Genomic DNA, 14492 nt, shown 5'->3' with positions numbered 1-14492 from the left:
TTTCTGGAGCCAGGGATTTTCCAGATTACCGTAAAGCCGGCGAGGTAAGGTCAGGGACCAGGCCTACGTTTCCAGGGCTACACCCCGACACCGACGCGCGCGCTTGCTCGGAGTTTCCCGGAACCCCGCGCGCGCCGCCCTTCCCCCCCCCCCCTTCCTGAAACTCTGAAGCCGCCCTGTCCGGAGTCACTTTGCACACCGGTGTCGCCGCGCAGGCCGGAAGCCGACCCGCCAGGGGACACAGGTCACTCGGTGCGTGAAGGGAACACCCAACCTGCCGCCCTCAGCCGCCGCCGCCTGCGAGGCTCCACGCCCACCTCCGAAACCGGGAGGAACTCGTTGGCGCGCGGCGGGGCGGGGCGACGGCGGCGTGGTGACGTCAGGGCGGAAGCGCACGCTGCGTGCAGCGGCCTGGAAGCCGGCGGTCACGGGCACATCCGCCGCGCCGAGGACGCTGGTTAGTCTCGTTCTGGGTTCCGGCTGCGTCGGCCTTGCGTGCAGCTCGCTGGCACCATGGCGTCCGGGCCTCACCCGACCTCGACCGCCGCTGCCGCCGCCGCCTCGGCAGCCTCCGCCGCCCCGAGCGCCGGCGGCTCCAGCTCGGGCACGACGACCACGACGACGACGACGACCGGAGGGATCCTGATCGGCGACCGCCTGTACTCGGAGGTGTCGCTCACCATCGACCACTCGCTGATCCCGGAGGAGCGGCTGTCGCCGACGCCGTCCATGCAGGACGGCCTGGACCTGCCCAGCGAGACGGACCTGCGCATCCTGGGCTGCGAGCTCATCCAGGCCGCCGGCATTCTCCTCCGGCTGCCTCAGGTGAGCGGCGCCGGGTGGTGGCCGCGGCCGGGTCTCTCGGGAGCCGGGGTCGGGGTGGCGGCGGCGACGGGAGCTCGGGGCGGCCGGGGAGGGGGCCGGCGGCACCGAGCGGCCCGGGCGGGGGAAGGGGAGCAGCGAGCGGCCGCACAAGATGGCGGCGGCGCCTGGTGCGGGCCCGCCTGACCCCGGCGCTTCCGTTCTCCTCTCTTGTCTGCAGGTGGCGATGGCAACGGGGCAGGTGTTGTTCCATCGCTTTTTCTACTCCAAGTCGTTCGTCAAACACAGTTTCGAGGTGAGCTCGGCGGAGGCGGGCGAGATGGGGGTTGCCTCATCCGGAAGCGGGGAGGAAGGGGTAGTAACCAGCTTTTCCAGAAAGGGAGTGGTTAGCCTAGGCCTTTGTACCTAGTTCCCACCCAGAAGGAAACGGGGCCCTAAGAGCGTGTTCCAGGAACTAGAAAATGGATCCCGAGCCCATGTGCTCCGGCACCAAGAACTACATTTTTCAGGCCCCCGAACAACTCGTGAGAGTTTACTTGATTCTGGTCCAAAATTAAAGAGCCGTTGAGCAATACAGCGTATATAGCTGGTAGGCCCCGTGCGCTAAAAATGTCGCTCTTGGTTGGTTTGATTTCGCCAAAAGCCCTGTTGTACCTTAGAGTTACTCTTTTAAAAATAAGTTTGGTCGATTATGGACAGGGTTGCGTCCGGTTTAGCGTTGCGCTTCATTATGTTTTGCACCCTCGTGGCTTCGTTTCAGATTGTTGCCATGGCCTGTATTAATCTCGCGTCAAAAATAGAAGAAGCACCAAGAAGAATAAGAGATGTGATTAATGTATTCCACCACCTCCGCCAGTTAAGAGGAAAAAGGTAAGATTGGCCTTTTGAACATAGTACTCCTTACTACTGCTGTTGTACGCCAATCATCGAGTCAAAACATCTTTTTTTCCCTCAAGTCAGTATGGATGCAAAAGAAAACTGACATTAGGTGTTGAAATTCACATAGGAACCCTAAAACTTTTTAAAAACCCTGAATTAACCAGCTATCTAAAGTTTGTAGAGGCAGTTGCTTTGTGGACAATCCAGGGAGTGCTGTGAAGCCAGTCCCTTGGCTTAAGCTTAAACAAGAAAGGGAGCGCGGTTGGCTCCAGTGGGAGTGTTTTCTGTAAGTTCTCTTTCCCCTCCCCTCTCTGGAACACTGAAGGCTGGACCTGGAAGCTCTGTAGTTCAAGTTAATATTGTGGCCAAGTTCCGTGTAGGTTGTTTTTCTGCTTGGAGTCCCAGTTTCTTCATCAATTGAGGTTGGCTTTTGTTAGAGTACTTCTCCACATTGAACTACGCTATATCGAATAATACCGGATCTGAAAGGACTGGAGGATGGTAAAGTTGGAAGTTTGAAGTCAAAGGGATTGAACAGGTATTTTGTTTTGGTTAGATACAGTCTCAGTGAGTGGGTTAGAAAAATAACGCATTGAGTTGCCTTCAGATAGGGCTCTTTATCTTGTAAGAAAATACAGTCTGAAACAGTATCTTTGCGGTGGACTGATAATGTGGTAACTTTACGTGGGCCTATGCCTTCATCTATGAAGTTTGTCGCGGGCCTCACTGTTCCACGGGAGGTTCTAGGGTAGTTATTGTGCAGGTCAGTTTCTGAGCAATTGTGATGCGTTTGAGAGACGGTAGCTGTGAAAAGCTAAGTTGTTTTGGGAACTGGGTGTTGCTTAGTCCAAATGAGCATCATACATAGTCTTTATATTGATGGAGTCTATAAGTTGGTGGTAGTGAAGGTCTAGTCAGATAAGCAGGTGTTAAAGTGAGTTCAGAGTGGGCAGCATGGTCAAAAAATGCTGCCCCGATTTTTTTTTTTAATACATATATAGCTTGTTTTGTTCTTTTCGTCATACTTTTTCAGCCCTATCTTTTCTCATCTCAGTGATAAAACTTCCTTCATTTGAAAATGTTTTTAGTTCATGAAGAAAGTAGAGAAATGGGGGACTTTCGAACTGGTGTTGAGTATGTTCTGAGCTTATATTCGTATTTAGATATGTGGCTGATTCTTTTTTCAGGGTGTTCTTAAATGAAACACTGAAAATACAGAATTTTTACCTTTAGTCAAAGGGCTCTGCTTTAAAAGGACATTTTCTAGTATATGAGTCGTTGAGCCAACTATAATCACATCTTGGCGTTTTCCTGTGGGACTTAACTTTTCCTCCCTTGGTGTCAGAATAGGGTCATCTTAAGTATAAAACTTCAGAACTAAGAATAATCCAATCTGACTGACTTGTGTTGGATGCAACTGCATTTTTGGCCATCATTAAAGAGAAATTGATTTTGTTTCAATGTTATGAGTTTGATTATAGCATGAAATTCTTAAAGAAGTTAATTGCATGGAAGCCCCCCTTTTTAAAAGCAGGATATAAGTGTTTCTATGCATATTACAAGTTTACTCAGACATATAACTTGTATATGTTATTAACTTCAACTCTTTTTTCCCTTGCAACCGACTATACAGCGACCAGCTACATTTACCAAAGCCTGGGTGATGTGGAGTGGTACATAGAGATGAAGCTGTCGTCATGGCAACAGTGAGTGACGTATCGAAAATCCCCAAGGAGAAGCCAGTGTTCTGAGAATAGGTCACTGGAATCGGGGACTAACAGGTTGGCCACTGGTGAACCATTTAGAGAAAACAAACAAAAAACTCCTGTTTCTTGTTATAAGCTTTTTTCTTTGCTGTCCAAGTTATTAAAACTGTAGTAAGATGTTTTGTGTTCTTTGCATAGGATATGGTTAGAAAATGTTATATTCTAATTAATTTGTCTTGAATTGTAGTTCATTTGTGAATGCTAACTAGGTTACTGTGTGGCCTTGACAGGTACGTGGGGTGCATTCGTGTCCTGGCTACATGAAGATAAATAGTAAATATAAAAGTCCAGTTCTCAATATGAAATATTTGACTTGCCCCCCCATAAGGCTTTTTTATAATTTGATAGTTCTTCAGAATAGCTGAATTTAAAGGAAAAGAAAAGCTATTCATACCAGTAGTTTACAATTTTATTTATATGTAACGTATTTGCAGTATGTTGAGGAGTTTTTTCTTTAAAGAAGTCTCTGTTATATCTTTTAAGATAAGTGTTAGAAGATGAACTTTTCAAGATTTGACTGCTTTTATTGGTGACTGTTGATGCTATTTTCAGTGTATAGAAAAGTAAGAATTGGAAGGGTCAGGTCAATATTGTCATTTTATCTAACCATTTAGTTTATTTCTGTGGTTCATGGGTAGCTTCAGTTTGACACTTGAGGAATGTTCCTATTTATTTCAAAATAAGCATTAGAGATTTCTGTGTGTATTAATTACCCATCTGGTTTATGGTGAGAGTAGGAATCTCATCTCTGTATTAATTACCCGTCTGGTTTATAGTGTAGGTCCTGTACTACTTCCAGAGTATCAGTCCTTGTTTGGAACACGAGAGAGACTAACCGTGCTCTTAGTTCTAAATTTTTGTCATTCATGTGCTGTGTTTCAATCATACTATAGAAAGTAGCTATCATACAAACTTGAAATAAATAAAAGATTGAACGTTTATTTCAGATAAGTTAATGAGCAAAGTCTGGTAATAACAAGCCTTCAGAGGTGGAGTTTGGTAGTTTGAGTGTTGCCGCTACTCCTGAATTCTGAATAGATGAGGACTTACCCTGAGCTTTAAGTGCCACCTCTTCATCTAGTGCTGGTCCAAGGGTGTTTACCAAGCCTTGATTCAACTTAATGAATTGCTGAAAAATACTTCTGATTGATTACTTTGTTAATATAAAAAGCTTTTGTTACTTAAATACGTCTTCAGAATTTTTGTTTACTGATTTATGGAGATATTTTCTGTTTTATCATGGTATAAAATGCTTTTGCTAAGATAGTTGTTAATTTTGTATTCATTGAGCTTGCCTTGATTTATAAGGTAAATCAGTTCTGAACAAAGTGAAGATGAGAGATTATGCATTTACAAAGCTAACTTGAAAAATTGGTAGTGGCAAGACTAAATAAGAACTTAGATGGTTGAGTTGTAAGGTTTGTTTCCTTGGTCTGTTTTAAAATCGTGAGACTTGGAGTTTTAAGATTCAGGGTCTCACTTGGTAGCGTGGGGTGGCCTACAGTTTATGACCTTTGTGCCTTAACTACCTCCCTCCTGGGATTAAAGAAGGCTGTGCTGCTTCATCTTTTTTGGGATTCTGATGGTGGGCCATGTGCTTATGGCAGAGTGAGGAGTAAATCCAAGCCAATTAGTGGTGAATCCTTAAATTTGTCACCAGTTGGTAGCCACAATTGAAAAAGATGTTCACCTGCTTAATCACAAATTTTATAATAACTCTATATAAAGCAGTTTTCTTGGTAGGATATAGTATAAGTTTTAACACATGTAGGAAAAGTAAGACTTTTGTGAACTATTTGTATAGGGATTCCCCACCCCCAAGGCAGTTTGGCTGTAGCTTTGGAGCCTGTGTTGGAACTCCCTCTATAGACCAAGAAGGCCTCAAAATCAGATACCTGCCTGTCTGCCCACTTGCAGCCCCCTCCCCGTAAAGTGCTGGGATTAAAGGTGTGTACCGCCACCACCTGGCTTGTAGAGGGATTTTAGTGGTGCTGTTACTGTCTGGATTTCAGGGGTAAGAGCTCTGTACAGATAAAATACTGCATTGAGCCTCTGACTCCTAATACCAGTTGCAGGACAAGCTTGTAATGCATATATAAAGCATGAAAAGTCGTAAACCCTTACATAGTGTGTTTTTGGGTGTGCTTTCATATGGTTGTTCCCATTTGAGATAAACAGCCTTTTTTTCCCCAAAGTGCAATTTGTGGCTATTGTCAACCGATTCATTACAGGCCATTTTCCTACTTAACTGCCGTAACACTTCTCACTCTTTAAAGATGTAGTCGAAATTGAACTTAGATCAGTTTTCCATAATTACGTTGTTAATCTTGATGCTACTTCTGCTAGCTATTAATAGTTTAACACAAAGTTACAGAATAGCCGTAACTGGATTTTGCTTTTAAGTGAAAATAAGGAAAATATAAACTAATTTTTACTCTGATAGCCTGCTATCCGGAAGGTAGTTAATGTACTTCATTGTTAGCCTCAGTTCCCCTGATGTGGTGGAGGATATCCTTGAAGTCTTTGTCTCCACATGCTTCTACTCCCAACCTCCTAATAGTGCTGGGCTTAGGAGTGAGCTGGGGCTCCTACTCAACATTATAGATTAGATTGTTTTATTACCTTTAAGTGGTTATGTTTAAATAGGTTGTTTAAGAAGTAATATATTCTCTCTAGAGCATAAAACTTGTGACTTGGCTGAAAATGTATTGTTTGAAAAAGTATTTAAATATTCTCATATACTTATTGTACAATCTTTAATAGATGTGTACATCTTGCTGGTTAGAGGTAAGAATGTATCAAAAAGCATGGTAAATTTCATAGATCATGTTAACATTTCTTAACTGGCAGATTGTAAGACAAGCCAGATTGCACTTGCTGCTAATATGACCTACTCCAGTGGGTGAGGCAAGATGAGCTTCATAGCAAGGCTTTTTTTTTTTTTAAATAAACAAACTGCGTGATGTACATGAGATAACTTTTTCTATGAGTGACCAGGTGTTTCTTCCCCCAATATGAAAAGACGAACTCAGGACATCCCACACAGGCTGTGAATATGGTTCCTGTTCCTTCTGGAGCCTTATAGTCTCACAGGAGCTACATGGAGTTACCTAATTTACTCTTAAACTCCTTTTTACAAAATATTTTCTTTCATTGATAATTGAGCTAATTTTGGGTTTGATTTTTGTTGGTGTTTGGTTTGGTTTTTGTTTTGTTTGTTTGTTTGTTTTGCCAGGGGTGGGTGGCTAACTAAGCAGACAAATATTCTTTGTATATTTGTTTTTAGTGTGTTGTTCCAAAAAGGAAATCAGAATTAACTACCTGTTTTTTCCCTTAGGTTTCATTTTGATCATAAACTTAGCAAAGAGTTTACTCAAAAAGAATTTTTTTTAATCTTTGTTCATATTAGAACTTTATACTAAATCTTTCAGGATCACTTTGGTTCTTACTGGGAAGTTTCTTTGAGGCTGAGGTTTGTGCCACTAATGTTTATCACTGAAGTTAAGTGCATAAGTTAAGAGACCTAAGAATATGTAAGTGTTTTTTCAAGTTGGTTTAGGAGCTTTGTCTAGTTGTATATAATTAGCATAACTTGGACAGCATAAGATTAATGCTTTAACTTGTTAGCAGGAGTTTAAAAAGCTGGTTTCTGTTGCCAATAGTTGGTTGGAAGGGAAAATGGAGATGCCACAAATAAAAGGTTTTGGATGTGCAAAACAGTTTTGATTTTATTTCTTACAAACTATAGGACTCCAAGCCCTCTGATCCTTGATCAGAACTACATTAACACCAAAAATCAAGTTATCAAGGCAGAAAGGAGGGTGCTAAAGGAGTTGGGATTTTGTGTTCATGTCAAGCATCCCCATAAGGTGAGTTATAGAGTGCAGAAGTTAAATTTCGTAAGTATTAGGGCTTTTCTTAAAAATTTTTACTTATGTGGAGAGTTAACCTGAGTTTTCAAAAGCTTTATTTTGGATGTTGATGTTTGTCAGTAAAAATGGGACTGATCAGGCTTTATTAGTAGTAATTGTGTGATCATGAATATTCTTTGTGGTTAAGTTCTAGTTTTTCCACTTAACAAACTCATGTGATAAAATTCCTCATGTAAGGAATGAGTTGCACGTACCCGCTAAAGTGTTGAAAAGGGTAGCTGCTGGATGTAAACCATTGATGAAAGCTTTCCCTTTTGACTTTCCTGTTCCTTATGAACAGTGGTTGCAAGAGTTGGGTATTGGAGATAGCTAGCTCTGCTGTTAACTGCGTGACTTCAAGTTCCATTTTTCTAAAATTATAAAACGATGGTAATATGGGTCCAGAAACACCTGGCATGAACTGAAATAGTTTTACATACTTAGTGTGTCTTGCTGGGAACCAAATATAAGGCAAGCATTTATGTCATTGAGTTATGTAGCTTTTGTTTAGGAAATTTTAGTGTACTAAAGCTTTACTGCAGAAATTAATTACTGTAATGCTTAGTGTTGTAGAAAATGTGCTGTGACCATTGTGTACAATAATAGTATAAATTCTGCCCTTTCTGATGAATTTAGAAAACACTGAGTTATTAACGGCCGCTTCTGTAAACACATTTTTAGAGCTGAGTAATGTGACAGTCAGCGCTGAGTATTGAACATGTTCTGCATTGACTGCAGCTGTAATACAGGGGTTAGAACTAATCAACACTTCATATGACTTACTCATTGAACTCTGCTGTGAAAGAACCACCCATGTGCTAAATGCTGTTTTCTCCCTTGTCCTCAGATCATTGTAATGTATTTACAAGTCTTAGAGTGTGAACGTAACCAAACCCTGGTTCAAACTGCCTGGTAAGTTGCTTTTTTACATTTCTTCTTTAGTCAGGAAAACAGAAGCAGAAATAAAGTAAGTTTCATTTTATTTTCCTTCCAAAGTAATGAAATAAGTTTGGGGGTATTTTGTTTTTGTTGTTGTTTTTTAACCAAAATGTAAATAATGCTTATTTCTGCTTCCTGTTTTCTTGGCTTGAATAATTACTTTTAATGGAGAACTCAATTTAACTTTGTTCTTTTTTCTACTCTTTAATTAAAGGGTAGTCCATGATGGTAAGTCATAGAACTCTGCCCTCCGCACTTCAGCCCATGACCTCAGGATGGCCTGATTGGCTAGCCTGCTCTCCAGCCAATCCAGTGCAAGCTCTCATCCGAGATTCACTGAAGTGGTCCATATCCATCTGGCAGCATCTTCTAGTTCTGTCGGGGTGTCAAAAGGATTTGTATATTTGCTTCTAGAAGTAACTATGCATCATGCCTGTGTATTTAATGTATACCTGTAACTATCAAAATGAATATTTCATTTTTGATAGACTGTTGTCCAGCCAATATGAATTGTTTTTGTTTTTTTTTTAATTGGGTTCAGTTAAATTTCTACTTGGAATGTGTATAGCATTCGTTCTACCAACGAGGCTACCTTATACTTGTAGCTTTAAATGGGTGCCTGTTGCCATTTGAGGTGACTCCAGCTGTTGAGGTGTTGTTGGCTTTGATATAAGGAGCATTTAATTTTAAAATAGTTAATGTTATTTAAGTATTTTTGAACTTGGGCCTTTGAGATGCAGAAAGGTTAAGCAAGGAAATTGGTTTAGCATAAATGATTCGTATGACTGCTGATAAGCAAGCATTAAATAATTCTGGACTTTCCCAGAAATGTCTTTTTTTTTTCTTATAACAGCCATGCTTCTCTTGGGCTCGGTAGATACTGGTAACTTTGAAAAGCCACATAGCTTTATCAAATGCATGAGTTTTCAATGTATTCTGTGCAGCAAAAAATTATATAATAGTTTTTAACAATTGTAAGGATTCTAAAAATAATCCATTTAACTTCCAGCTCAGGCTTTTCAGCAAATTATAAAGTTCTTTAGTTAAGGAATTTTATTGCAAAGTTTTACTAGACGTTTCAGAAGTTTATTTAATTAAATTAGATTACTGTTTTGTTTATGCTTAATTGCAAAAGGGTATGTAAACAAGGCCATTATATGTATTTATTGCTCACTTTGCTACCTAGATTTTTTTTAAGTGTTTTTCCCCCCTTTCTAACTATAAGAGTAACTTGATGGGTTCTTACTAAAAATACCTTTTACCCCTGTTTCTGGTATTGGAATTTTTTTTTAAAGAACTTGGTTGACACTGCTTTTTATTATGGATAAAGGAGAGACGGTCAGTAACTGATGGCTTGAAGTAGTGTTGGAGTGGTGAGATCTGAACCTCGCTGGGTCAGAATTGACTCCAAATCACTGCCTTTATAGTGATGTGTTGAAGGAGGGTTTGGGGTGAGATCTGTATTGTTTATAAGTGCTGTGGGGAAAGGCTTAGAAACTGTTAACATGATACAGTTTAAAGATGTGAATATGAGGAGAAGAAAAAAGAATGAAGTAGATTGAGTCTCCAATTTTATATGCACGTCAGAAGAATCGGTTTGCTTTTGGACTAAGCTGATAGCTGAAATGTTTTTCAGGAATTACATGAATGACAGTCTTCGAACCAATGTTTTTGTTCGCTTTCAACCAGAGACGATAGCATGTGCTTGTATCTACCTTGCAGCTAGAGCGCTTCAGGTACGTGTAACCCGCTGAGTTTTAAAATTTGTAAATTCCAAGAAATTGGTACATCTTAGAGGAACAGAAGTTTGAACCGTTCTGTTTTTAATGGTTTAGATTCCATTGCCAACTCGGCCCCATTGGTTTCTTCTTTTTGGTACCACAGAAGAGGAGATCCAAGACATCTGCATAGAGACACTTAGACTTTACACCAGGAAAAAGGTAATTTCAGATATATTCAGTTTGGTGCTGACGGCATTTTCAAGAATCTAAAGGTAATACTAACTTGATTTTCATCCAACAGCCAAACTATGAATTATTGGAAAAAGAAGTAGAAAAAAGAAAAGTAGCCTTACAGGAAGCCAAATTAAAAGCAAAGGGATTGAATCCTGATGGAACACCAGCCCTTTCAACGCTCGGTGGATTTTCTCCAGCCTCTAAACCATGTAAGATGGCAGTCTGAATTGAATGAGATGTGGGCGCTGTAAGTGTACTTTGTTAGAAAGGTGTGGCATTGGTCAGTTGCTTAGAGATCATTAAATTGGTTTTTTTTTTTTTTTTTTTTGAGACAAATCAGTCTTAAGGGTTAGAAGTGTAGGCTGTGTTGAGAACTTGTTCTCTGCTAAATCCTGTCTTGATATATTGTCTTTGTCTATTAAAAGCATCACCGAGAGAAGTAAAAGCTGAAGAGAAGTCACCAATCTCCGTTAATGTGAAGACAGTCAAAAAAGAACCTGAGGACAGACAACAGGCTTCCAAAAGCCCTTATAATGGGTGAGTGTACTTCAAGGATTGAATATTTATTCATTGTTAAACCTTTATACACTAAAACAATGTAAAAAATACTGCCTGTATTTTTTTTCTTTTTAAAGTGTAAGAAAAGACAGCAAGAGAAGCAGAAACAGCAGAAGTGCTAGTAGATCAAGGTCAAGAACCAGATCACGGTCTAGATCACACACCCCAAGAAGACAGTGAGTAATGGAAGATGGGATGTGGGCTTTAGGTTAGGAATAAGTGTTGGGGTTGTTTGTTTAGCATATTTTACTATATGCCATCAGGATTACAAGCATGCTTTAGGATTAGGCTTAAAGAGAAGTAAACTTAGGGACACTCTTCAAGTGTAATTCTTCAGGTGTGTTTGTTTTAAAATATACATAAGTGGTATGTACAGAAGTTAGAGGAAAATTTGTAAAAGTAACCACTATTTGGGTGTTGCAGCTCAAACTCTGGCCTTTGTGCTTGGCGGCAGGCCCCTTTTCCTGTTGAGCCATCTCACTGACCCTAGTAATGTGCCTCAGTGGCATTTTGTGCGTTGTTTTTGTTCCTCAAGCCCCTCATTTACTGGATTGTCCAGAAAATGCTGTGGGATTATATGTATATAAAATTATTTATTATAGGAAAGCATTCTTTACATTCAGTTTGTTAAAATTGTAAACATTTCATTAATGTTGTATTAAAGAGCCTAAAAGACTTCTTCTAGTCAGCTTTGTAACTAGATGCAGGTTCTTCTGATGCACTTTGATTATGTGGGAGATACTCAGTTTTTACAAAAGGCATGTAGTTCAGTGCAGTATAGGCATCAGATAGACAGGACAGCTTCAGTCGAGAGGTCAGGGTGTGGAGACTGAGGAACATGGTCAGTTCAGCTTTTCATTGCTCGTTTTAAACATAGTAATGAACAAATGATTAATCTATTGCCAATAGAAACTGAACCTAAACTTGAAACTTCTATTGTCTAAGTTATAATAATAGGCGAAGTCGATCTGGAACATACAGCTCAAGATCAAGAAGCAGGTCCCGCAGTCACAGTGAAAGCCCTCGAAGACATCATAACCATGGTTCTCCTCACCTGAAGGCCAAACATAGCAGAGAAGACTTAAAGAGCTCAAATAGACATAGCCATAAGAGGAAAAAGTCGCGGTCTCGATCTCAGAGCAAGTCTCGGGATCACTCAGATGTTACCAAGAAACACAGGCATGAAAGGGGACATCACAGAGATAGGCGGGAAAGATCTCGCTCCTTTGAGAGATCCCATAAAGGCAAGCACCATGGCAGCAGTCGCTCAGGACACAGCAGGCATAGGCGTTGACTTTCTTCCTCTGACACTGCATCGGTTCCTGGTTTTGCCTGTATGCAGTGTGATGTATGGACTCAATCAGAACATAAAACAAAGTGATTAGGAATTGATTTATTAAAATTGTCTAGGTCTCTAGAAACACTGAGGACATTTTCTTTGGAAAAGAACTATGTTAAGGTTTTTTGCACATTAAAATGCCCTAGCAGTATCTCATTGAAAACCATGGTCAGGTTCAATTGTACTTTATTATAGTTGTGTATTGTTTATTGGTATAAAAACTGGAGTGTGAATTCTGTAAAAATGTATCTTATTTTTATACAGATAAAACTTGCAGACACTGTTCTATTTAAGTGGTTATTTGTTTAAATGATGGTGAATACTTTCTTAACACTGGTTTGTCTGCATGTGTAAAGATTTTTACAAGGAAATAAAATACAAATCTTGTTTTTCTAAACTGCTTCAAATATCTTATTTAAATTGCTAAGAAGCAAGATTTTAATGGGAAGATGGCTTTGCAGTGATTTCTGACAGGTATAGTTTGGGGTAAAGTCCTACCTACAGTATGTAATGGTCGTTGTGTATATATGAAAAGCAAATAGGTGTGGTCTAATACTGTTAATGAACCACTAAAATGCAAAACCTGATTTGAACTTGTATCGGGATAATTTTAAATCTTAACTATTGGTAATGTGAACTTAGCAATTGAACAAACCACAAACAGCATAAAGCTAAGACCCATCTATGGAGGTTTTAAGTGTTGTAGCATGCCTGACATTCAGTGGTACAGCTTAATTTTGGTTTGTCAAATTCAATAACGAGATCATAAAGTAAAAGATTGATTACAAAGACATGAAACATTTCATGCACAAATGGCTCACCAAGTTACTGGAGGAGGAGATTCTTTGGCATTGGAGGGTATCTTACACTACTCAGACTGGCTTATGTTCAGACATCAAGGTGAATGTCTTGTATGCATGGTGGGGTAAGGAGAATAGTAGTCAGGAAACCACCCTGTACTGCCAGTTCTCTTATGGGTACAGTTCATTGGGCACCTCTCACCAGGTGGCAAGCACATTTATTCTGAGCCATCTTACCAGCTTCTACATAATTGTTAAAAACTTGCATTTTTTGAAACATGGTCCTACTCTTGTGGCCTAGAACTCAGCCTTCAAATTGATAGACATGTCTCTTAAAAAAATGTAGAAGACAGTTTTGGAGGAAAGAAATGTGGAAAAAAGCCCCATACTTAAAAAATATTTTTATTTAGTCTTTGGAAGTTCTGTACATTTATACAGTGTATTTTGACTGTAGCCATCATTATCTTCACCTTGCCTCCCCCCACCCCCAGTCTCCCAACTTCATGTCCTCCACTTAGGTTGTCATTGTTGATGCCCCTGCATCCAGTTAGTGCTGCTCGTGTGTGTTTTGGGGGGGGGGGGGGCACCATGCACTGAGGAAGCCACACACAGTTCCTCGGCCAGGGTGCTCCTCTCTATACTCTTAAATCTTAGGACATTTTTTTCTTTATTCTCGTACAGTACATCCCTTCTGCAGCCTCCAGTCTCCCTCCCTACCACCCGACTCTCAGAGATCCACTGTTCCTGTTTCTCTTCAGGATATCAATCACTATAACAACATGCAATAAGATTAGGCACAATATCCAGCTTCATATTAAGGTTGGATGAGGTGACACAGGAGGAAAGGGGCCCCAAGAGCAGGCAAAAGAGTTGGAAGCACTCCCACGAAAACCACGAGCTTAAACCACAACATACATGATGGGACCTAGTGCAGACCCATGCAGACTGTGGTTGCTACTTCAGTCTCTGTGAACCCTGCTTTGTTGATTTCTGTGTTCTGATGTCCTCTACCTCTCTGGCTCCCACAATCCTTCCTCCCCACCCTCCCAGGAGTTTCCCACGTTCTGTCTAAAGCTGTCTGTGGGTCTCTGTCTCCATCAACTGCCAGAGGAAGCCTTTCTGATGAAAATTGGGCTATGAATATAGCAGAATGTCACTAGGAATCATTTCATTGACTTTTAACGACTTTACTATTTTTTTGGCCAATCATGTTTTGTGCTACACTGGGTCTGTGAGCCCCCAGCTTCTGTTATCAGTGTTAGGCGTGGGCTCCCTCTGGTGGTGTGGATTTCACGTTAGTCCAGTCATCGGTTGGCCGGTCCCTCAAGCTCCAAGTCACCATTGCCCCAGCACATCTTGCAGGCAGAACAGGTTGTGCGTGGAAGGTTTTGTGGCTGGGTTGATGTCCCAGTCCTATTACTGAATGTCTTTCCTGGTTACAGACAATCCTAGCCATTCTAACAGGTCTAAGATGGAATCTCAAAGTCGTCTTGGCTTGCATTTCCCTGATAACTAAGGATGTT

At 40.8% G+C, this 14492-nt stretch overlaps 1 protein-coding gene across 3 annotated transcripts; it reads left to right on the top strand.

Annotated features, from left to right (window-relative positions):
- The first annotated feature begins 391 nt into the window (after nt 1-391).
- Ccnl1 (cyclin L1) lies at nt 392-12566 on the top strand. 3 transcript variants are annotated; one of them, XM_050147484.1, is made up of 11 exons: nt 404-825; nt 1043-1117; nt 1583-1692; nt 7216-7336; nt 8226-8290; nt 9954-10053; nt 10153-10257; nt 10340-10481; nt 10698-10809; nt 10908-11006; nt 11776-12566. In XM_050147484.1, the coding sequence occupies exons 1-11, from the start codon at nt 514-516 to the stop codon at nt 12122-12124; spliced, it is 1590 nt and encodes a 529-aa protein (XP_050003441.1). In that variant the 5' UTR covers nt 404-513; the 3' UTR covers nt 12125-12566. The 3 variants fall into 3 exon arrangements, 2 of the variants coding, with proteins under 2 accessions (XP_050003441.1, XP_050003443.1); XM_050147486.1 differs by lacking the exons at nt 404-825; nt 1043-1117 and adding an exon at nt 3335-3407; XR_007592748.1 differs by lacking the exons at nt 10340-10481; nt 10698-10809; nt 10908-11006; nt 11776-12566 and having other exon boundaries at nt 392-825; nt 8532-10053; nt 10153-10201.
- The last annotated feature ends 1926 nt before the right edge of the window (nt 12567-14492 follow it).

The sequence above is a fragment of the Alexandromys fortis genome, unplaced genomic scaffold, assembly GCF_014885135.2.
Source record: "Alexandromys fortis isolate MF-2015 unplaced genomic scaffold, M_Fortis_MF-2015_v1.1 scaffold_53, whole genome shotgun sequence".
In the NCBI taxonomy this organism is placed as follows: domain Eukaryota; kingdom Metazoa; phylum Chordata; class Mammalia; order Rodentia; family Cricetidae; genus Alexandromys; species Alexandromys fortis.
This window is presented reverse-complemented; position numbering and strand designations above follow the sequence as displayed.

Excerpts from the sequence above, each read along its gene's own strand:
- Ccnl1 (XM_050147484.1), top strand. The coding sequence starts at position 514 with ATGGCGTCCGGGCCTCACCCGACCTCGACCGCCGCTGCCGCCGCCGCC. Across the intron at positions 10,054-10,152 it reads TTGCAGCTAGAGCGCTTCAG|ATTCCATTGCCAACTCGGCC; the intron begins GTACGTGTAACC and ends TTAATGGTTTAG. Across the intron at positions 10,482-10,697 it reads TTCTCCAGCCTCTAAACCAT|CATCACCGAGAGAAGTAAAA; the intron begins GTAAGATGGCAG and ends GTCTATTAAAAG.